Raw genomic sequence first — 26,100 nt, forward strand, 5'->3', positions numbered from 1 at the left:
CGACAACGACAATGATAACAAAGATGATGATGATGATAGTAATGATGACGACGATGACGATGACGATGATAAGGATGGTGAATTATTTTTTAGGTGACAGTTTGATATGCAGAAATTAAGTTAATGCATAGCTTGGGCTACACACACACATATATTGCTGGAACAGGCTCCCCGGAGACAGAGGAAATAAACCCCTAAACAAGCAACTCAATCCAGCCGTCAAGTAGAGACAAGCAAAGTAGAACACAACCTGTAACCAGAGACATAGACAGAAAACCCAAAACGCCAGCACGGCCAAACATAGAGTCCACCAGCAGAGCATACTAATGTTAAAATAGAAGGGAACAAGCTCCCAAATACAAAGAAAAGGCTAGGGGAACAGACTCCCACAAGCCAATACAGAACACAAACAACAATATGCCAAGAGCAAACCAGCAAACCAGCAATAGACCCCACCAACAACCATAGAAAGCTATTGAAAGCCAAACCAATAGCAGGACAACTCCAACAGAAATAACCAAGCATATAACAAAGGCAGCAAACTCAATTGCAGCAAACAACTCCATAACAAAGGCTTAGACTAGAGCACCATCAACAGCAGGCATTAACCAATAAAACATAGGAACTCAGCTACAACAGCCAAGCAAGAACAGGAGAAGCTCAGCAACAAAACACAAGCACAAAGCCAACCAGAACAAGCTTTGCATCCAGATACAAAGAACTAACACTACATAAGACAAACTAACAACACAACAGCAACAGGAAGCAAACAAGATTGCACATAACCAAAAAAAAACTAATTAAGATGAAACATGCCATCTACATAAAAGAAAAAAACACAAGACCCGCAAGTCGACTGAATGAAACAAGCAGGAACCAAGGGAACCCTGCCCAACAAACACAATCATATCATCAAAAAGTGGATGAGGGGGCAGAGTCATCTGAGTTATATAGCAACTGGAATTCAACAGCGGGGGCCTTGGATTTCCTTTGCGACCCTATTCAAGGAATGACAACTGTTTTGCTTTGGGTGAGATATTGCCTCTTAAAGGAGGCTACAGATACGGTGAACATTAAATGCATAAGGAACATTGAATGGTTTTATACAACACAAGCATGTGTTGGTTGAACGAAGTATTAAGAGGACATTGAAAATAATATGTTAACATGTTTAAGATAGACACTACAACTTTCTTAAGCCTATGTAACGATTTAGAAACATAGTGTGGGTTAAAACCTTTAAAAAAGAAGAGTGTTCTTGAGAAAATGACAATATTTCTATATACAATAGCATTAAGGGCTTCAAATAGGAAAGTGCATGGAAGATTTCAACATTCTGATGAAATTATTAGTAGATGCATAAAAGAAGCCCTTAAAGTAGTATGTTTGTTTGTGGTAAATGTCATAAACCTGAAAAATCTAAATTTACAAATACTCAAAGAGAAATTGCAATGAATCCAGGATACATGTCTCATTTCAAGGTAAGATGTATGTTTTTTCTTTATTGTTAAATTCAAGCTAAATTTTTTTATGAATATTATTAAATAATTACAATCTAATTGTCATTTGTTTATTCATATAGAACTGTATTGGTATAATTGATGGCACAAATATTCGTGCTTGCATATCATATACAAATTAAATTTCATTTATTAGAAGAAAAGGTTCACTTACATTAAACATTATGGTTACTTGTATTTTTTACATGCAATTCATGTTTGTGTGGGAAGAATGGGAAGATAATGCACACAATACACATATTTTTCTTAAGGCTATTAACAATAGCAAATAAAATTCTCAAAACCACCGGAAGGTAGTAATATGATAGAAATGGAACTACAACTAATGTAAGTAAATACTATTTGATTGATGTTAGATATCCCAATAAGTATTTAGGTCCATATAAAGGTGAGAGGTATCACTTATAAGATTTTAGGTGTTGTGGACAACTAAAAGGTCGAGAAGAAGTATTTAATTGTGCACACTCATCACTATGTAATGTGATGAACGTTCTTTTGGAGTATGGAAATAGAGGTGGAGAATTTTACAAAACATGACTACTTATCCATACAAAACACAAGTTCAAATTGTAGTTGCATTAATGGCATTATATAATTATATTAGAAGGAGATCGCAAGATGATGTGACACTTGTAAAATTTGATCGCAATTCCAATTTTGTTCCTGATGATTTTTTATTTAATGTTGTTGTATGCTCAAAAAGCCATGGATCATAAAGGCCTTCTCAAATGGATTTTATACATGATAGAATTGCAAATAGTTTAATGAGATAAAAGAATAACCTTTTCCTAAAGGATTATTCATTTCATGATGTAATAATAATTAAATCTACACAATTTTAGTTAAAAAAAAAAACAATATTAATAAATGTTCTTTTTAGTCATTTTATTACCAAACCTTAATATGAAAAGCATTTTTAACTATACACATTAAATTGTTTTTTATTCAACCTCAATTTTAACAACAGTTTTAGCCAAATACATATTTTATAAAGCCAACTTCAAATAAAAGTGAATTTTATAAAATAGTTTTTTTTTTTCAAATCACAACCACAAAAGCTACCACAATACCAAACACACTCAATATTGTCCACTAGCAATGGCATCAACTACCGTTAAAGGAGAAACAAAACAGAGAGAATAGAGCTGAAGCTTAAAGTGGTTAGATCCCTTTCCTTAGTTTGTTTGCCTTACTGTCAACCAAAGAAGACAGAGGAGTTGATGATCTACACAATCTAGTGGGTCTTACTCTGTTTAGGTCATTAGAGCGTGATTGCACACACCACCATCCATGGACGCGCAAGAGCTGCACGCATCAAAGTTGTTTTAGTGACTTCAAGTTGATTTCATTCTACTTTAACCTACTAGAAAGATTGATTTTGCACCTAAATGTTTTTTTGAACATGCATGATGAATTGCATGTGGGATTTTTGGGATATTGATTTGTTTATGGATAATGATCTTTAATTTGATGTGAATTATTAGGATTATTGAATGTGTTTTTTAATGATTGGACTGTTTTTTTTTTTTTATGATGCTGTAATATTGTGTGGTTTGTGTGCCCAATGTTGATTTAATGTGCTGAGGTGGTGGATATGTGTAGATAAATAATTTTATTGCACATTCATGAGTTTATTATAATAGATCCGATATAAATTTAAAAAAAAATCAATGATTTTTATCCTTAGAAATCAATCTAAAAACAGTAATAAGATCATTTTGAAAAAAAAAAATTATTTTTGACTCGTAAACATGGGTTTATGGTTTTAGTATCATATATTGATATAGGATATAAAAAAAAAAACTATCAACGGGTTTTATCCTTAGAAGTTGATTAGAAATGATAATAAGATCGCTTTAAGAAAATATATATATTTTCAACTTGTAAATATTTTGTGTATGATTTTATTATCATATAATGACACAAGATAAAAAAAAAAAATCTCTAAAGGACTTTATCCTTAGAAGTCGATATAGAAATGATAATAAAATTTTATATATATATATGATACTTCAAAGGACTTTATATATATATATATATATATTTCAATTCATAAATATTCATTTATGGTTTTATTATCATAGATTGATATTGGATGAAAAAACCTCAAATCAACAAAATAAAAAATATATTTTTTAAAACAACAACAATAATAATAATATATTTTTAACTTGTAAGTATTTTTTTAAAGGTTTTATTATTTGTGGATCACATAGAATAAATAAACTATTGATGGTTTTATCCTTAGAAGTTGACCAAAAAAATAATAAATGTACTTGGAAATAATATTTTATACTCATCTTTCAAATAAATAATTATTAAAGTTTTGGTTAAGGATTTTATTAATCGTGATCTACTAAGAATAAGTAAACTAGCATTTAGCATTATCCTAAAAAGTTTTCTAAAAGGATAGTAAAATTTCTTAATATGAAATTTTATTATAAATATCTGTATAAAAAAATATTTTTGTGACATGTTAATTGTATTTATTTGCAAACGCAATATAAAATTTATGAACCATAATTAGGGATTATCCTAGAAAATTTCTTAAAGGATAATAGAAGGCAATTAATATGTAATTTTATATTTCATAATAAAAAATAAACATATATTAGTTTAGAAAAATCTCAGCAATGAAAGCATATTAAACATATTTTATCATTAAAAACTAACAACCATACAACTTATTTTAGATGGGATATATATGGTGATATTTATCTTTTCTATTACATAATCAATCCCTTATCAAAAACCTTTAAAAAAACTAGTTCAAGTTCTAAATATTATAAATTAGATAACAATTTTTTTTTTCTTATATTCTTGTTTGTCTCCCACATAGCTCGCCTTGATATGCTCATGAAACAATTCTAATCTTATTTTATTGGGATACTGTTTTACACTCTTGTGAAATCAGCTTAATGACACAACCAAAAGATTGATGTTTACTTCCAAGTGCAGGAGTGTCAAAGTAATAAATAACCTGGCAAGACCAAGATCGAACCACAAGGAGATTGATTATATAAATTATAAACAACAATAATACAACAACAACAATAACAGCAATAATAATAACAATAGTAGTAGTAGCAGTGTAGTAGTAGTAGCAGTAACAATAATAATAATAATAATAAAGAAGTTGGTAAGAACTTTGAGATGGAAGACTAATGTAATGATTAAACAATAATAAAAACAAATGTCAAGGTTAGAAAATCCACTAATGGTATTTCAAATTAGTATAGTATAAACTCTTATTATTTAACTGGAAACCATACACCAAGGAGGTTCCGATCGGATAATTTGTCATTAATAGCTCATTATAAATTATTAACATGAACATATTAATTATTTATTTAAGTAACACCAAACTTTTAAATATTGTCAAGAATTCATGATGCTAACTTATGTTAACAATAAATCAAGTTTCTTTCATAGCACAGGTGTAGGTAATACCATACGGTTGGGCTATGAGAGTGCCAAGCATTTGTTGTACCAAGTGATATACAACACAAATCTAGATTAACCATTTAACAAGCAAGGTATTAAGAATTAGTAAGATAAAAAGATAAGACATGTTAATATTAAACATTAAGGTCCATGTTAAGTTTACACTATACTTATTCTTACACCATTAGTGTAACCTTTTCACCTTGATATAATAAACTTAGCTAAACATAATGAAGAAGAGAAACATAAATAAACAAAATAAGAACATAAATAAGATACAAGTTAACTAAGTAAAGGAAATGAAATGAAAAGCATAAACAAGATATTAATGAAAGCAAAACTTAAGAATTACAAAATATATATATATAAAGAGAGAGAGCAAGAGCAAGTTCTTGATCTGAACAACCAAGCCCCTAAATACATGGCAAATGCCTCCTTTTATAGGCCAAAATTTGAAACTATTGATTTGATGACTAATTGTTAAGTGGGTGGCCAACTCTTAACTTAGTGAAAATCCTTATCTTCTTGTCTGAATAAAACGTCATTTCTAGCATCAGAACTGGAACCACATGTACACATGAAAGTTATAGGAAATTGTCTTATCTTTCCAGGAAAAAAAATTAAGGTCATTTGGACTTCTAAAACTCGAGATATGGGTTGAACACTGAATAGTATCTGGGTTGCGGGATAAATTCGGACTTCTCCGTTGTTGCTATAATTTGGACTTGAAAACGGCCTTTTTAAATCTTGAACTCCACATGAAAGTTGTAGGCCTATGTCTTACCGAATCTGACCAAAATATTGAGGTCTTTTGGACATCTAATACTCGAGATATGACCCAATTACCTAACAGTGTTTCAGTTTGAATTGCACCAACATCTTTTTTCTAAGTTTGACCCTCTCTTTGTCCTTTCAATTTCAATACTTAAACTAATCAATGATCAATCCTTTCATTTATATGATAAGCCTGCATTTAAGATGAACATTTACCATAAATTAAAGGTATCTTATATTATTAGATATGTTATTATAAAACATGCTTTAGTTAAGAAGTTATTGATACTTCAAGTGCAAAATAATGATATAAAACCTTGATAAAAATATATTTTTAAGTACTAATCACTTAACGTTGTTCAATCAAATCTTATAATTAGGTGATCTTTAGTTTTATAAGGTAAATGATAGAGTAAATTTTTTTTGGTTGGAAATATAGAATATGCAACCTCATAGACGAGTTGTCAGTAAAGCATGGCACAGTAGAAAGGAAAAGAGAGAGCTATACATCAGTGATTAGAGAATCCTCATGGCTAGCAAAGCATGCAATCAAACAAGCACAGTGACAGAATCAAAATTTACTACTTCACCATCTAGATAAATTAACCTCCTGTAATCTTCAAATAAACCCTTATTATGTCTCCCCAAGAACACTGAGATGCAAAGAAATGTGACTACAACTTTATTAAATTATGGTTTGTCTTCTGAAGGGAATTCCTATCACAAACTCACAGCAATGCCATACACTTTCATTCACCTAACAACTCAACAAAACATATACAATATAAAATTGGAACCACTATTAACAATAATTGAGCTGTCACCGGGAGGACCTCACATGATACCAGAAGGCTGCACTAAGCAAAACACCAGAAAACCAAGAAAAACAGCTAAGTTTAAAGGTCCTGATGAAGTTAGAGACACAGAAGAATAGGCTGGCAAAGAACCAGATGGTGAAATTGACGATCCTGCAGGGCCAGGAGCTAGCACGTCATCTGGATTTGGAGGGCTTGGATTTGAAGGAATGGTTGGCATTGATGACTCAGTAGGAGAAGGTGCTCCAACTCCAGGAGTAGGAAACAACGGTTCAATATCTGGTGATAAAGTTGGAGGAGAGAATGAGGGGGCATCATGCAAGAATGCAGGGGCTGCTGATATAGTAGAGAACTGTACGTGTATTTGAGATGCCAAAGCTGGTGAGGAAAAATAGGCCATAAAGACCGTGAGCATTGCCAAGAATATTGAGCAAAAGGAAGCCATTAATTTATTATGAAATCAATACACCTATTAAGTAACTTCAATAAATGTGTCTAAAGAAGATGATGGAGGGCAAGGGGAGCAAAGGTGTTTTTATGGGAGAATGTGAGTAGGATCATGGACTTGGCTAAGGCTTAAAAGCTATCAGCAGGTGACAAACTGAGAAGTGCTGGGTGGGAACTGAGTGCTAGGAGCCAAAAGGGACAGTACAGCTCTGCATCCTGGCTAAGGGACAAAAGATTGATGGGCAAAAATCAACTGATAAATCACATGAAAGTTGGGTGTCATTTATCCTCTTTTACTCCGTGAAATCCTGTTTTTGAGGTTTAATAAAATGATGATTCTAGTATTAAGTTAAGTTGTTTCTTGTTGCAGTGATTTTCTTTTTCTTTCTTCAAGAGATGCCATTAAAACCAATACTATATATACGTCTGTATTATTGATTAGAATGACTTCCTCCTACTTGGGGTCTAAGAAGAGGGGGGCCAAAACTTTCAGAAGTAAAAAATAAAGGAAGCAGGAGAAAGGCAAGGAGTTAGAGCAGCAGCTGCTCGATAGGGTAAAAGATTCGTATCCAGTTTCGCTAATTAGGTAATCAATCATCAACGGAATATTTTGTGAAATGATTAAACAAATAAAGCATCCAGTTCCTGTTTATTCACAAGATTAATAATCTTCGGAACAAGGTGGTTTGGCCATACACTTTACCTTTGAATTTGGTTTTTTTAAAAAAAAAAATTAACTGTGTTTGTGGTTTTTTTAAAAAGTATTTTATATTTAAAAATATATTAAAATAATAATTTTTTTATTTTTAAAAAATTATTTTTAATATCAACCCATTAAAACAATTAAAATATAAAAAATATTTAATTTTTAAAATACCAAAATAAACCTGAGATTGATTCCTGTTTTTGATGCCGTTTTAGGGCCACCATAGCCAGGTAAGGTAAGACGATGGTGGCCAAAGAAAGTGGCATATGAGGTTGACAGCTCACTACACCATAATGACTTTTGTACCATCTAGAGTTTATGTTCCTTGCAGCAAACTTCAACCTTTTAATAGAACTATAACACTTGGTAAATGCAGTGTCGTTAATTGGATTATTGCTTTTTTTTTTTTTTTTTAATTTACGTGGATGTCCGGGCCAACTTATACACACCACGATCAATCCCACAGTTCACTGAACATTCTGCAAACCCAGTAAGCATGTAAAGCACCGCGGGGATGATAGGTGTGCACAATGAGTTTGAACCTAGAATGTAGAAAAAAGGAACAAGTTCCTTCAACCGCTGGGCCAAGACCTCAAATACGGATCATTATACCTGTATTTATGTTTAGGCTCGTTTGTTGTGAAGAAGTTTTTATTCTGAATATAATTTTAAAAATTATTTGATTATAAAAAGTATTTGTAGAGTTCATTTTAAATTATGATAAGAACTATATTTTAAACAAATTATAATTATAAAGATTATTACAACGTCAAGTACACAAAGCAATCTTATAAAATTTCATTCTGGAAAAACAAATCTCAATCTAAGAATTGAACTAGGCTGTAGAGAACTTTCATTTGATAATAAGAAATAAACAATAGAAATGGGAATGAAAATTAAATTTTAGTTCTTATATATATATATATATATATATATATCATTCTTTTCAATTGAACATTTAAAAATAAGTATATATATTCACACATGGAAGATAAAAATATTTTGTGTCGCTCAGTTATTCAATCATCGTGTCGTCAACTTTATATTTTTTTGTGTAAATATTTTATCATTATATATTTTCCTGTCTTTTCTTTTTAATAGTTTTATTCAAATAATTGAAACTTCTTACTCTAAAATATAGGTTGAGTGGAGTGGATTTCCTTCTCCCAAGTTTCTTGATCCGTGTGTTTGTTTTTTCTTTATGCTCTATTTATTTACAAAAAATGGTTTTTTTTTTTTTGTTTAAAGTGGATTTTTTTGAAAAATAAATTTATAAAAAATGAATTATTTTTTTATGTTCGGTGGTTTTATAAAAATAAATTTAAAAAATATTTTCCAGTATTTGGTTATATTATGTAAAATAAGCTAAAAAATAATTTATTAAAATTTTTTTCAAGTTTATTAAAATAATGAGAAACAAATCTTATAAATTAAAAAGTTAAATGAAAATAAAATTAAAAAATAAATATAATTTCATAAATTATCTCAAATAAAATAAATAACAATCAAAATAATGGAGATCAAATATAAATGATAAAAAAAATTAAAAGATGATGAAATTAAAATAATAATAATTAAAATTTCATAAATTATTTCAAATAAAATAAGTGACAATCAAAAGAATAAAGATCAAATTTGATATAGATAAAAAAAATTTCAATTAAAAAATAATAAGAGAAAAGAAAATAACAATCATTCGAATGAAGACCAAAATTAATATAAAATTAAATCAAATTTTAAGGGGTGAAATTGAAAAAAAAAAAAATAAAATATACAGCAATCAAAAGTTTGAGAATCAAATTCGTTATAATCAGCAAATAATATGATAATTCTAAATTTTTCATAACTTTTGAAAAATGTTTTCTGCCCAAAATAAAATAAAAACACTTTCTTGAAAATCAGGCTAAATTTTTATTTGATTAGAAAGTATTTTTCATAAATCAATTTTTCTAATAGAAAATAAACACAAAAAATTTAAAAAATTATTTTCTACCAAAAAAACAAGACACTTAATATACTGGTGCTTTATGATATTTTTGTTTTTAGATGTTAGCTGAATTTATTTTCTTGTATTCAAGGAAGGCCTAATAGATCTTTTAACTTGACAAGGTAATTTTAGTCCCAATCCACATGTTAGGAGAATCTATATTGAATTAACTCTAAAAAAAAAAAATCAAAATAAATTAAAAGGATGTTATTTTAATTAGTTTTTTTTAAAAATAAAATTGATGGGTTGAGGGTTGAGGGTTGAGTTTTGACTGGTAATAGGTCAGCCTGAAATTTTTTCTTAGTCAGTTTTAAGTTTTTTATTTTTTATTTTTTATTTTTTATTTTTTCCTTAGTCAGTCAAGTTGATTTTACTAGCCCCAGGTAAACCTGCTGAGCTGATCCGAGTTTAACAACAATGATAAAAACAACATGACCCTGTTATTTGCTGAAAAGTAGTTTTTTTATGGAAAATATTTTTCATTTCATGAAAAGTGAATTATTTTTTATGCTTGACAGTGTCATGAAAAATAAGTTAAAAAACATTTTATGTATCATGAAAAATAAACTGAAAAATAACTTATTAATATTTTAATTTTTTTTTCAAGTTCATTAAAAGAATAGGGGTCAAAACTATCATATAAAAAAAAGTAAAAGGAGGATGAAAATTGAAAAGCATATATTTTTTTATTTTATAAATTATTTCAAATAAAATAAATAATAATCATAATAACGGGGACTAAATATGATATATGAAAAGGTTTAAAGAGGATGAGCTTGAAAATAAAAATTCAATTTTATTAATTATTTTAAATAAAATAAATAGCATTAAAAAAAGACGAAATGTGATAAATAAAAATAATCTAAATTAAAAAAAGGATAAGAGAAAAATAAATAAAAATAAGATGACTAAAATTTGTTAAAAAAACTAAATTAAATCAAATTCTAAGGGATAGAATTAAAAAAAAATCAAAACAAAATATATACAACTATAAAAAGATTAAGGATCAAATTTGATATAATCAATAAATAATATAATATTTTAGAATTTCTTTCCAACTTTTTATATTCCGTTTAAAATAAATAAAAAACACTATTTTTGAAAGCCAAATTAAATTTAACTGAAATTATTATTATTAATTCTCACAATAATAAACATTAAACAAACATAAAAAATTTAAAAAATATATTTTAGAAAATCATTTATCATGAAACAAACGGAGCTGTTAACAACCCCAACCTACTTCATTGGAAGAAAAAAAAAAACTGTTAAAATGCTTGAAGATTTTAACCAGTATTTAAATATTGTTCTATGAACAGTACGAGGGTTTTGCGACAAGTTGAGGAAACAAAGCTATAGAGTTATTGAGGCTTTGCTCTCAAAGCAGATTCAAGGCCTCAGGTTCTCCCAGCCCTATACCAAAATGGCACAAGGAAAAACTCTCCAGCAAGCCTCGAACTGAAGGTTTTTTTAAAGTCCATTTTCTCTAAATTGGAGAGCTCGAGTGCAGCTAAGCAAAAAGATTCTTTGCTTGGACAGACACCTTTAGGAGAAAGTAAAGGTGAAAAGATGAAAAAATTATTATGTTTCAGTAAATAAAATAAAAATAGAGAGAAACATCAGATGACATGACGAGAGGAACTTAGGTGGCAACTGTTCGCACCCAAATCTGATTTTGGGTTTGCGACAAGTTAATATTGAATTGAATTTATAGATCAGGCCTCGGTCGGTATTGGATTGCAGATCAGGTCACGGTTAGTATCAGGTTGGACTGGAATCTGTGGGTTTCGAATAAGGCCGAATTTTTGGGATTTAAGTGATATGTTTTTAAAATAACGTGGAGTTGGAGGACTCAAAGTTATTAATTCAAATTCAAATTGGATTCTTTGATTTCTTTTTTTTTTTTTTTTTTTTTTTATTCATGGTCTTTTGGTTGGAACATTTTCGAGTTGGATCGTAATTATGAGAAATCCAAGTTCAATTCTAATTTTGAAATTTATATAATGGAGATTTATATATAAAAATTAATTACGTTGATTTACGTGTTAGTTTATATATTTTTTTATTAATTTTATGTGCTCTAAAATTAAAGTCGTTTCTTCATTATATATGTGTTGAAAACCTCATGGATTTCAAGATTATTAATTTTCTTCTCCATTCTCTTTGCTTTTATTTAATTTGCTTCTAGTTATGTGCTTTATTTCATTTGCTTTTACTTTTAGTTCTGTTCATCATTTCTAGTCGGTTCTTGACTCCTAGTGATTTTAAAAATGAGCTTACTCTTTTGATAACATGTTAGACCTCGTTACATGTCTTCTCTGGAACCATATCTGATGCATTTTTTCTATATATATATAAAATAGTGTTTTCTGGTAAATTGTTTTTGGCATGTCTGGTGGAGCGGAGATGTCGTCACCAAAGAAGAAGACTCGGGTCAATTCACTAGTTGATAAACAATATGTTCATACTTCTACCCTAAGCCTCCATACGTGGTTGTTTCTCCATATACATTGATTCACATAAGTCAAATACCGCAACGCATCAACATCTAAAGCTAATTCGGGGTTAGAGCTTATGTTAGGGATTCGTTGTCTTATAAATCCGGATTTAATCAAGCTCAGTGGCATGGTTTGTATTGGCTTAGGATGTTTCCATATCAAGGTACATACACAACCACATGGTTCTCGAGGTGCACCTAAAATTCAATCTTTTTATTAGTGATTGATTCAACTATTAATAGATTTAATTGACTTAACTTACAACTTTATTGAAAAAAAATTAATTTTGAAAGCCTAATTCAGGTTTAATTACATGAACTATAAATTTTGACGACCAATTTTTAATTTTAATATGTTAATTGGTCATTTTAAGGGCTTAACTTCAAAAAAAAAAAAAGGTTTGAGGGTCAATTAAGAGTTTAATTGAAGAGATTCAAAACTAAGAACTTAAGTCCAAGTGTGCATTCAGAGACCAAGATTAATTATATTTTAGGGGTTAAATTGAGACAAATTGAAAGTTTAATGGTAAAATGAGGATCAAATTGCATAATCTGAAAACCAATGATTAAGGTATAAAAGGCGTGTGAATTAAAGGATTCCATTTGACATTTTTAAGGATCTAATTGCATGATTCAAAAAGCTTTTTAGGTTAATTGAAGGTGCATAGACTTAAATTTAAAGTCCAGGGCCTAGAATGAAAATCATAATTAAAACTCTAATTTTTAGGAATTCAAAACAAGTGACATGATGTTTGAGGTTTTATTGAAAAGAAAGGATGATACGTTATTATTTTTTTTTTATTATTATTTTTTTCCAGTTGAGAAGGCGAAATTGAGAAGCCACCTTCATATAATGAATATGGTGTTTTTGATCACTTTAAAAGTTATACTTGGTACTAAATATCTACTACAAAGTTTATCTATAAGGATCATCCATCTTTATCAAACATTTATACTTATTTGTTTTCAAGAACTTGCTAACATCTTTGATTAGAAAAGTATTTTAAGTTAAATCCCCACTTTGCATTTATAACTTATAAGAGAATATGTTAAATATTTTTATAAAAATTCAAAGTAGCTGTTATAGAAAAATAACCAAAAGCATAAACATTTTTCTTGGCATTTTTTTTTTTTAATTTTTAGGTAATATCCTTCTAATCTCAAATACACTACCCTATTTTTTCTACCTCTTAACATGTAATGCCTGGTGCATGTAAACAAAGGATCTCAATTTTAAGAGGCAGAGAGTTGAGTTGTTTCTTTCTACCTCGTATTAGGCTCCACAAATAGCATATACTCGTATATAAGCTTGAGGTATGTTGCAGTTGAATTAGATTTATATATATATATATATATATATATATATATATATATATATATATATATATGACAGAAAATTATTTGTTATTATTATTAAATTAAATTTAGTATGTAAATTTTAAAATTATTTTATCTGACTTATTATCTGATTTAAGTTTAAAATTAAATCATACATGAATTATCTTGACATTATTTAATTGAACTAAAAAAAGCTTAACCTGTTTATAAAATAAATCTAAAATTAAAATTAAAAAAATATAAAAATAATATAAAAAAAAACTCACAACCCAATTCCTTTAATAGCAAGAATTTTAATTTAAACAATGTTACCCTTAAATAATGAACATTAAACAATGTCACATCACTATCCACGTGATTAATTTGCACATGATTATTAAATGATTCCACCTAATTAGATTAGAGAGAGATCCCAACATGTCTTAAGGGAAAATTGTAGGGCGATACATTAATAAAATATCCTCTACTTCTCCTTCTATACAAATTATTATAATTTTTATAATAATTTTAAATAAAAATAATATATTTTTGCAAAACACAGTACCATCGCTGCATTGGGCTGCGATGTTTTTTGTTTTTCATGAGATAAAATGACGTGGAGTAGTATGTATATGAGATTTAAATGCTCCAAAAGACATCACCACATGCATGCACATGTTTTCTCAGAGTTCTTATGGTATATATAGTGTCGTACCGTATTCAACATGATCCGCGCCTCATTTATAATATCTTTTTTTGGGACACCAAACATACAGTACAAACCTCGCATTTAAATAATTAACAGTCTCAACCAGTGCAAGCAAAATATCTACACATTACACTTGAGGGTTTAGCCCATTGGTCAACAGCAAAGCTTGTCTTTGCGAAGGTCCTGGGTTCGATCCTCAAGAGTGCTTTCTTGCATTCTGGGTTTAAGCCTCAGCATGTACGCCTGTCATCTCCGCGGTGCCTTACATGTTCATTGGGTTTGCAAGATGTTCAGTGAGCCGTGGGATTAGTCGTGGTGCGCGTAAGCTGGCCCGGACATCCACCTAAAAAAAAAAAATCTACACATGAGGTTGTGGCCTAGTGGTTGAAGGGAGTGTTCTCTTCCTCCACACCAGGGTTCAAGTTTCACTTGTATACAGCCTGTCACCCCGCGGTGCCTTACATTCTCACTGGGCTTGCAGGATATTCAGTGAACCCGGGGATTAGTTATGGTGCGCGCAAGTTGGTCCGGACTCCCCGGGTTACCAAAAAAAAAATATTTACCTTATATATGGTTAAACATTTAAAGAAGATAAAACACGTGCAAGATGATTTTTTTTATTATTATTATTAATGTAAGTGTTTGGATCAGTTTACATGCACCTCAACTAATTTTATGGACTTTGAAATTAATGACCATTTAAACTTTTGATGATTATTATATTAGCAGTCATATGACTCGAACTTGAAACCATAAGAAAAATAAATCTCTTAATCCCATACTTTTATTATTAGATTACTTATTAAATGATTAAATGTAAAGCGACTCTTGATATAACCTTGGAGAGTCTTATATTATGTATAATGGAGAAGAGAAAAAAACATTCTAATTTGTTGTTGAGATTGTCTTTTATGGTAAATTTATTAAGGCTTAGTTTGATATTTTAGACAGAAGCTCTTAATTAGTAAAAGCAAATTGAATGAAATCTTTTAAATGTCATCAATAATAGATGAGATGAAATTGTATAGAAAATTTGATAAAATGAAATGGCTTAAAATTTAATTGATAATAAAGTAAATTAGATTCCGAAACTTCCACCAGCTAGTTAGAGCTATAATAATAGCGGAACTAGATTGATGCTCTCACAACGTTATTGATCAGATTAATTTTTTTTTGACATACAAAAAAATCAAATGATACTATTGTTAAAGATCTAAAACATAAGTAATTTATTGGTTAAATAAGTTTGATTAATTTAATAATATAATTAAAAAATATATTGATAGTAAATAAAGTGAAAAACAAATTAGCAATAATATATATATATATATATATATATATATATATATATATATATATAAAAGCTATGACCCGTCACTCCATTGTTGACACTTTCCAATATTAGAAAAAGCTCATTGAAATGGTTCTAATACCACTGTGAAACTATATGATGTTGAAGTAATAACTCGAAAAACAAACCAATCAAAATATCATGAAGTTGATCATCTCATATTTATATTTAATCAATTAATTTAAATTAATTAAAAAATTATTTTTTAAAAAAAATAAATTCAACAAAGAATAACAATAAAAAAGACCTAAAAGAATCTGGATTATTTTCAAAAGTAGTAAAAATACTATAGAAAAAAATTAAAAAAAATAGAATAAATGTTGAAAATTGAAACTGAAAAAAAAAAAATACAAATAAACTTGGGCGAATCTTCTAAATCTAAATTAATCTTCCAAACTTGCAACGCATGAAATTCTAGACTCGAACTCAATCAAAAAGCTCAATTCTCAATCAATTTAATTTTAAATGATGAAATGAAAAAAAAATATCAATTTTTAATTTTTTTTTCAAAGTAAAAAATAACAATAAAAAAAAATGAGAATCAAATGTGATAGAAAGAAAAATAAAAGATAATGAAATCATAAAAAAATTAAAAAATTATCTCAAATAAAACAAAAAAATAAGAATCAAATATGACATGAAAAAAAAAGTTGAAATTGAGAGAAATTCAATTTTATAAATAACTTCAAATAAAACTAATAATAATAAAACAACAATAATCAAATATGAAGAAAAAACAAATTAAAGAGCTACAATTAAAAATCAAAGGGTTAGGAGTGGAAATTGAAAGCAAAGAGAAAAGAAAAGAAAAAGTTATCAGCGTTATACCAAAAAAAATTTATGCACATGTATTGTTCGGGGAAGGTAGAGGTTGCTAAAACGATTCTAACATTGCCTTGAAAGCCACTGTTTGGCAACCAGAACAACTCCACAAACATCATCCAAATGATGCAGAAAACACCCCCACACTAGCTATTTTCTATCTTTAAATAATATTTATATTTATTAAAATATCAATTTGTCCCTTTAATCTAAATGATTAAAACAAGAAAAAATAGGATAAAAATAAATAAAAAAGCATTGAATTGCAGTTAAAGAAACTTTAAATTTAAAGGTAATTAAGTTATTGTATTGTGCTTTAAACAATGAAAAGTTGAAACAGCCTTAGATGCAAATTTAATATTTTTTGTTTTGAAGAATAAGATAGTTATTTTATTGTGTAAAGAAATTTTAAAGATTATATTGTCCTTAATAGTTAGGACAATTGTTTTTGTTGGTAAAGACAAAATTGTACAAAATTGTTATTTGAGTGTCGTAATTCATGGTGCAAATGAGTCCATAATTATAGTACTTTATACTGTTTAAAACCATGTTCCGTTTTAGTTTTTTCTTAATATATATATATATATATGAGAGAGAGAGAGAGGTAGCATATGCTATATGGTGCGTGTTTCATGGACTCCGAGATTAATGTAACGTAATACATGACTAAAGGGGATCTCCACTGGGCACAAAAGACACCTAGTAGTCGGACTTTTAATATATTAATAATATATTAATAATAAGTAGAGTAGTTTTGGCCAGCGGTTGAAGGGACTTGTTCCTGCACTCACCGTCAAATACATGCACAGTCACTTAGCCGTGGAATTAGTCGTAGTGCGCGCAAGCTGGCCCGGACACCCACTAAAAAAAAAAAGCACTTCAAATATCAAGTCAAGTTACCATTTCTTGCCTGGAAGCCGTCAGATTACCTTTTTTTGAGGGGTTCTCAAGAAGTTTTGAGGGTAAGATTTTGTTGAAAACCAATATAATAAACTATTTTTATTTTATTTTTTTTCACAAAAAGAAGAGGTTAACTTAGCGTTTCATGCCAGTTGCATCGTCCTCCAAGGCTCCACCACAAGTTGATTCATCCGGCCCAACACCTAGAGACACTCTGCTCTTCCTTTTCATATTCCCCAACCAACTTTTGCGTCCAAATTAAGTTTACTTTCTAATCTTATTACAAGAAAAGTCAAGGGAATGGTGAGTTATTATCATCTCTGTGGAGTCATTTTCAAAGAATCTGATCAATTTGGAGTTGTGTTGTGCCCGTCAATAAAACAAAACACATGCTTCACTCTTAATAATTTAAATCTTTATTTATTTGGTGGTTGCTCCTTGCTTTTTTTCTTCACATAACTGATGTCTTAAGTAGTCACTGTCCCACGATTGGCCAACCGAATTCGAATCAAGCTGACTAGTAAGCATGCATGGGGTCCAGACAACATTGAACAAGCAAACTACAGATTCCTTGATGTTCAACACCGGCAAGCTCTATATATGGATGCCAGCATTAATATATGTTAGTTTATATAATAATCAAGATTTGTTTTTCAGAAAATCTTTAGGATATTACTTTCAAATATTAATTCTATATATACTGTAGGCATTTAATGAAGATGCCGTGGTTTTTATTCTTTGTGCGTGTGTTGCGTGTATACATACACATAATTTAAGTCTTGCGAATTTTTTTCATACTTATATTGACCTGAGAAAGGGGCGGCAATGACAAAGTCCAGAATGCTTTATTATAATATCAGAGAAAATAGAGGAGCACGTCTTCCTTGTCATTTAAGAAAGATAAAACGGCCTTTCTTGCCATGGAACCCACGTCATGTGCCCGAAATCATGCCATGACACGCCTAAGATCGAGAAAGGTTTGGATAATAAACAGAATAATTAGTCTTGACGATGCAAGATTATACATGTTGTAAAGCCAAATGGGTGGAGTGGTCAGGAAAGTCAGCTTACTCTTCCAACTTATTGAGTTATAGTCCTGAGAGTACTTAAGGTAATTTATTTTTTTGAATTTATTAAATAAATATAAAGAATATGTTTCTAAAATCATACATAAAAACTTGAGTTTATGATGAGTGGTTTATTTTCTCTCTCTTTTTTTTATTAACGTGGATATCTAGACTAACTTGTGCGTAGCTCGACTAATCTTACGGACCCTGAAGTTAACGACCATGTAAGCTTCAAATGACCCTGAGGTTTGTGGGACTCAAATTAATGATCTAGAAAAAAAATTTAAAACCTCATTAGTTGACTTACACCTCTTAGAGTTAAGTGGTTCATTCTCTATCTCTTGAGGTTGTAAAATTGATTGGATCCATTTTCTTAATCACCTTTTTTATTATGATGAATTTAATCGTTAACCTAGAGTATTATTTAAAAATAAAATTATGTCCATGAATGGTCTCTTCTAAACCTTAATTTTATGTTGTTTTGTATTATTCTATTTATTCCATGTATAGTATGTTCAGTGACGGTTACATGAATATTTATACAATGAATACAAATAATAATTTAAGGATATGCCAATTTAATTTTCTTTTGTAAATTAAGCAGTAATAAATAATACTTAGAATATATTAGGAGGCAATGATTATCTCAATATCAAACTTACACAGGTTCTATAAAAATATAGTAAAAATAAAAAATATTAATTGAAGATCTATTAATAATTTGATTCAAATAATAGAGATAGCCAAGGTTTTTAGATGGAAGAATCTAATAATCTAAGAAGAGATTTTTAGCATATAAACCTAAAAAAAAGAGAGAATAAATTGTAAAAAAAAGTTGAATAATAGAGATAATTATATTGAAACGTATATAGTAATGGCCACTGAATTCAAGTAAAGAATTCTCCATTTATAGAAAACACTAAACGTGGACCCGCTGTGCTACAGTACTGGAATTTATTACTTTTTAATAAAAAAAATAATGTTTATGTACCAGAAAGAAAAATTCACAACTGATTAAAAAAAAAAAAAACCAACTATAGCAAATTGACTAAATAAAAAAAATCACGATAACCTGAAAAAAAATTCAAAAATAAAAAAATAACAGAGCTTAATTTTCAATCAATTAAATACAAAATGATGAAATTGAGTAATAAAAAAACAAAAAAATAACTCTAATCATCCTAAGTGAACATAAAAAACCTGTAATTTGAGTAATAAGAGTCAAACCAATCTATATTAACCAGTCAAACTCGTGACTCGGGTCATTAAATCAAGATAACTTGATAGAAAATAAAATAAGAAAAACCACAAAACCCATTTTTTTATATATATAAAAAAATTAATGTCAAATGATGAAATTAAAAAGACAAATAATTACAAAAAAAAAATGATGTCAATCCACATTAACTTTTCGAACTCATAACCTGAGTCATTAGACTAGAAGTATCCTATTTGGAATAATCACGAAGCCCAATTATCAATCAATCAAATGTTGAAGGAAGAAATTAGAAAAAAAAAAATCAATTATACAAAAAGATCTAAAACAAAAAAAAACATTTAAAAGAATGATGATAAAAATTAAAATAAAATAAATAAATTAGAGGAAAAACTACAAATATTTTTTGAAGGGTGAAATTGAAAAGTGAAATCAATCTAAAAAAAACAATAAAAAAAAAATTAAAAAAAATAACATATCACAAATTGAGATTGAACAATGCAATTGAAAAGAAATTGAAATTTTACAAAAGATATAAGAATAAAAATTAGAAATCAAAAGAATAAGGACCAAAGTTGAAATATCAACCTAGGTTAACATGACAAACATGTAACCCGAGTAATAATGATCAAACCAACCTAAGTCATCCAACCAAACCCGTGGCTTAGATCCTAAGATCAAGATAACTTGATAGAAAATAGAACAAAAAAAAATTCATAAAGCCCATTAAAAAAAAAAAAAACTAATGTCAAATGATGAAATCGAAAAAGAAAATAAGTAAAAAAATTGTTTCAACCCACATTAACTTTTTAAATCTATGATCTCAGTCATTAGAGCATAAGCATCCTATTTGAAATAATCATGGACCCCAGCCCCCAATTAATCGAATATTGAAGGATGAAAAAACAAAAATTCAATTATACAAAAGGATCTAAAACAAACAAAAATAACAATTAAAAGAATGAGAATGAGAATGGAAATTGAAATAAAATAAATAAATTTGAGGAAAAATACAATATTTTTATTGAAGGGTAAAAATAAAAAGAAAAGTCAATTTAAAGATAAAAATAATCAAAAGAATGAGGACCAAATTAGAAAAAAAAATAACATATCACAAATTGTGATTTAATAATGAAATTGAAAAGAAATTGAAATTTTACAAAAGGTCAAAAGAACAAACTTTTGAAATCAAAAGAACAAGGACCGAAGTGAAATATCAACCTAAGTTAATATGACAAACTTATAAGCCGTGTAATAAGGGTCAAACAAACCTGAGTCAACCCACCAAACTCATGGCTTAGGCCATGAGATCAGAATAACTTGATAGAAAATAAAATAAACAAAATCACAAAGACTATTTTTTTTATATATATATATATATAAAACAAATATCAAATGATGAAATCGAAAAAGAAAATAAGTAAAAACAAAAAAAAAAGATTTCAATCCACATTAACTTTTTTAAACCCATGGTTTGAGTCATTAGAGCGGAAGCATCCTATGTGAAATAACCATAAAGCCCAACTCTCAACCAATCAAATATTGAATGATAAAATTAGAAGAAAAAATTAATTATGCAAAAGATCTAAAACAAAAAAATATCAATTATAAGAATGAGGATCAAAATTTTAATAAAATAAATAAATTAGAAGAAAACTATAATTTTTTTTAATTGAAGGGTGAAATTGAAAAGAAAAATCAATTTTAAAAAAGGAAACAAAATGAATCAAAAGAATGAAGACCAAATTTGAATGAATAACATATCACAACTTGGGATTAAACAATAAAATTGAAAAGAAATTGAAATTTTACAAAAGCTCCAAGAATAAAAATTATAAATCAAAAGAATAAGGATCAAAGTTGAAATATCAATAAATAAGAAGAAAACTCTAAAGTTTTAAATGGTCAGTGTGAATTTTGAAAGGATGAGAGAGAAAAGATAGAAAGAAAAAAGAAAGCATCTGTAATGAGCCTGTTTTCAATATAGTAAAATTATGGAATTTGGGGTTGAATTTTCTAAAAAGATTCAGGTTGATTTATTGAAATAAGAATTTGAGAGATAAAAATGGATTAAATGGAAATTAAAGAACTAGGGATTTAATTGCAAAAACTAAGATGAAAAGAAAAAAACTTTGCTAGGTAGATTAAAGGTAGCCCAAGCCTTTAAGGTCTAAAATAAAAGTTTAGAAATAATTCATTGCTTGCTGTTCTTAAATCTATTAACACTATGTATAATGGAAATCGCTAACATTTTATTTGAATTTAAAAGGCTAATCTGTTTATTAAATTAAATTTGGGGTCTTTGATTTGCTGAAAACTATTTTTTTATTGGTTCAAATGTTTTCGTTTTCCTTTACACAAATATCTTGTTTCATGTGTTTACCATGTAAGATACTTGAATATTAATTGTCCACATGTCATCATTTACACCGTTGCTTGTAACATCAACCTTCCATTTTCTATCTTAAGGTGACATCTTAACTGTTCACTTTCTATCTTCTCTTCATCTATATGTCTTACCCAATCAAATATCTTTCAAAGATTACAATAATCTTACTTCTTTGTTCTTGCAAGAAGAAATGATACCATTAGATTAACCAACACCTTCAATCCCTCAAACTAGTTACAACTTTACCCCCCTCAAAGGACCTTGCCTACAAAGGTGAGGGCAAGTGTTCTTTAACCACTATTCTTCTACCTATATAGCATTTTTTGGACTTTTCCCTTCCCATCAAACTAAAAGCTCTCTCATGGCTCTCCTTTTGACCGTTTTCTCTTGATTCTTCAAGATTTCCACTAGTTCTGGCTATGGGGTTTCTTTTAGCCTAAATAGTGGGAGTTTAGGCTTCATTTCATATCCTTTCCAAATTTTGTCTTCAATAAGGAAACATAGAGCATGGAATGGACCCTTACATCCTCTAGAAGCTTGAGTTGGTAAGCTACTTGTCCAACTCTTTTAATTAATTTGAATGGGTCATAGTACTTATAAGGTAATCTCATTCACCTTTTTCTAGTTTTGTGCTCTTGCATTTTAAATCTACTTGTTTCTTTTATTGTTCTTGTGTTTTGGTTAAATTTCTTTCAATTGTTTGTAATATCTTCATGCGACCCTTGATATGATTTTCCACTACCTCATTCTATGTGATTCTCGATACATAACAGATTAGGGATGGTTGGGAATAACCATATATAAGATTTTAAAAGGAGTAGTTTTTAGGGAAGTATGAAAATTGGTGTTGTACCACCATTCAATCATAAGTAGCCACTAAAATTAACTTTTAGGATTCTCCATTTGAAACCAATGTAGGTACCCTTGTAAAGTTTTATTAGTGATTTTGGTTTAGTCTTCTATCTATGGGTGGTATGCAATAGATAAGGTCATCTTAACCTTTTAGATTTTGAAAACTCTTGCCAAAATATGATTGTAAGAGGAGGATCCATATATGTAATAATACTTCTTGGTAGTCCATTAATTGTTAATTGAACTATGTAAGGATGAACCATGACTATGAAATTTATATATTTGGACAATCTGTCAACCACCATTAAAATAACAAAATACTTATTTGAGATAGGCAAGCAATTCTATTAAGATAGAAGACTAGAACCTTTTAAGAATAGGTAGTAGTTGTAATAACCTAGAAGGCCTAGTATTCTTAGCCTTTATATATATATATATAGGCATTGAGTCATTAACAGACTAAGTATTGGGATAACTAGATTTGTGATGATGAGAGCTTGATTTGTGACAAAATGAAGGGGGCAAAGGTCTTGTGTGTTGATTTTTGCAAAATAAAAAGGGAAAAGATGAAATAAAAGAGGGAGGAGAAGGGTTGTTTGCTAGATTATAGCTTAAATATTACCGATGGAATTAGCAATTGACATATTTCATTGGTAATTTCATCTATAATAATAACATGTCACTTTTCTATGTATTCTTTTTTTGTTTTTCATTCATTAATTTCCAATTGTAATTTCCTCAATATTCACCAAGAAAATATTTCCATTGATATACCAAGAGAAATAATGACATTATATTCCATCGGTAAATATCATTATAATTTACCAACATATTATTTCTGTCTGTATTTCCGTTTGTATTTGATAATTGTTTGGTAGTGTAACTATCAAAAATTCTATTTGATCAAATCGATTTTAATGAATCATAATCTATGAAAATAATAATAAATTCATATGGTGTAATAAAATATCAAAATAATAACGAATTTATATCTTAGTTTAGTATAAAACAAGGTGTTGACAAAGTGACAGTGACTTTTCATTTTCTTGTACTGGTGTTTAGAAATCTTGGTTGTATTAAAGGTGGCCTAACTCGAGTAAGTGGCGCTACTTAAGTTGACAAATATGCATTTGGAAATTTAATTTTGTAGACCTAAACCATGTTTTGATGCTTGTTATATGAACTTCTCCTAGTTTTAATTGATGAAGAATGTTTTGCTTGATATGGTGGGCGATTGAGATTTTTCTTCATTCCATGTATGGGTTTTAGAAATCCAAACCTAGACGAAGCTTGCCTTTTCAACGTGAGTGGCTTTCTTATGATATAGTTTGTTTTTTTTTTTTTTTTTGGAGTACATTTGATGGGTTGATTTTCTAGGTCAAGAGAAGACCTAATGCTTGATGAGTTATTTCCTAGTCTTTTTTTCTTGCGCTAATTGCTGAAGATTTTGGTACTCTCTTGGAACTATTCCAGAATTGTTTCAAGAATCAACTGATTAGAAAGCCGCCGGCCCGCCCTTGCGAAACAACTATATTTTATCATGTTTGGTTATTATGAAGGGAATGCAGGATAATTTTAAATCTGTGCAATATCAACTCGATCAAAGATATTTATCAAGAAATCTGTATACTGACTAAGGAGGTCAGCTCTTTTTATTATTTTTTAAGTTCAAATCTTTGGATAAACTGTAGTACGGATTAAAAAAATTTAACATAACAAAAATAAATATTCATGTTTCAGTATTATTATTAACTCAAACTCATCAAATCAATTTTAAAATCTTATAATTAGATTCTTTATCTAATATAAATTTAAAATTAAATTTTATATGATAATTGTTACGACATGACTCAATCAACTTGATTGATTTAAAAATAACTTAGTTGATCGTTAAAAATATTCAATGATAAAATTAATTGAAAAACCTTTCCAATCCAACTTTTGTCTAGCCCAGGTTTATAATTAAATTGTGTATAAGTTGTCTAATATATAACATAATCAATTTGGTTGGTCTAAATATAGCCCCCACCTAAGCGGTAAAAAAATTACAAAGATAAAATTATGGAAAAAATAATGAAATTAATAGAAAAAAATTTATCTCAACCAAACTTCTTGTTTAGCCCTATTTTAAAATTATATTGTGTGAGAATTGCTTTGGGTGATCCAGTTGACTTGATTATTCCAAAAACAACCCGAATAATTGTTAAAACTAATGATAAAATTGAAGAAAAAAATAAATTAAAAAAGGGACTGAATTGAAAAAAATAATCACTATTTATATACATATATAGTGAAGATACATGAAATTTTCCAAATGTTTTTAGTATACGAGGGTAAAAAAAAAACGAATTTATCCAGCGATGTGTTTTGGACTATCTAAATCATTACTAGAAGAACAATATCATGCATAGTTGGGGACTGATTTTTAGTTCTCTCAAAAACTTAAAAAATAATAATCTGATAGTTGCAGTAATTGTTGGAGTGTTTTCTGAAAAAATAGCATTTTTCAAAAAATAAAATAAAATGGAAGCTAGCATAGTTCAATTTTTTTTTTTTTAAGACTATAGAATAACATTGGATTCTATTATTGATAACAACGCAACCTTTTTTTTTTTTTAAATATACAATTTTTTTTATCTTTAATTAAATCATCAAAATTATTATTTTTAAATGTACCATATAAATATTAATCCAAATCTCGTCTCTACCTTTCCTAAACAAAATTATTTCCTCACAAGTTAATGAAATGTTCTAGATAAAAATTTTGTTTTATGTATTTTTTATTCTTAATATTTTATATATTTTTTTATTAAGTTTTTTTCTCAAGATTTTTAGTTATCAAAACAACTTATTTACTAATTTCATTTTATTTTTAAAAATTTATTCATGATTATTAATTAACCTCTTAAGTTAAGGAATCATATTAAATTTAAATTGATTACAACTAACCTATTAAAAAGTCTTAAGGAATCCTATTGAATTTTAAATATTTGACTATAGCTATCTAATTAAATTTTAATTTTACTATAATTAATTATTTTCATTGATAATTATCATAATTATTAATTAACCTAATAAGTAAATTCTTTTGAAATTTAAATGGAATTAACCTATTAAGAAGGAATGCCATTGAATTTTAATATGAACTACAACTAATCCCATTGAATTTTAATTAGTCAATGATTATTATAATTATTAATTAATATAACAAGTTAAGAAATTTATTGAAATTTAAATGGATTATTATAGAGAATAAAATGACATTAACAAATCAGTTGTTTTGGCTG

General features: G+C 28.3%; 1 protein-coding gene across 1 annotated transcript; it reads right to left on the reverse strand.

Annotated features, from left to right (window-relative positions):
• Positions 1–6,397: 6,397 nt before the first annotated feature.
• LOC118052557 (classical arabinogalactan protein 26-like) lies at positions 6,398–7,115 on the reverse strand. The gene has a single exon (XM_035063556.2). The coding sequence runs from the start codon at positions 6,996–6,998 to the stop codon at positions 6,573–6,575; it is 426 nt and encodes a 141-aa protein (XP_034919447.1). The 5' UTR covers positions 6,999–7,115; the 3' UTR covers positions 6,398–6,572.
• Positions 7,116–26,100: the final 18,985 nt, after the last annotated feature.

This window comes from Populus alba, chromosome 2 (assembly GCF_005239225.2).
Source record: "Populus alba chromosome 2, ASM523922v2, whole genome shotgun sequence".
Classification (NCBI taxonomy): Eukaryota; Viridiplantae; Streptophyta; class Magnoliopsida; order Malpighiales; family Salicaceae; genus Populus; species Populus alba.

Excerpts from the sequence above, each read along its gene's own strand:
- LOC118052557 (XM_035063556.2), bottom strand. The coding sequence starts at position 6,998 with ATGGCTTCCTTTTGCTCAATATTCTTGGCAATGCTCACGGTCTTTATG.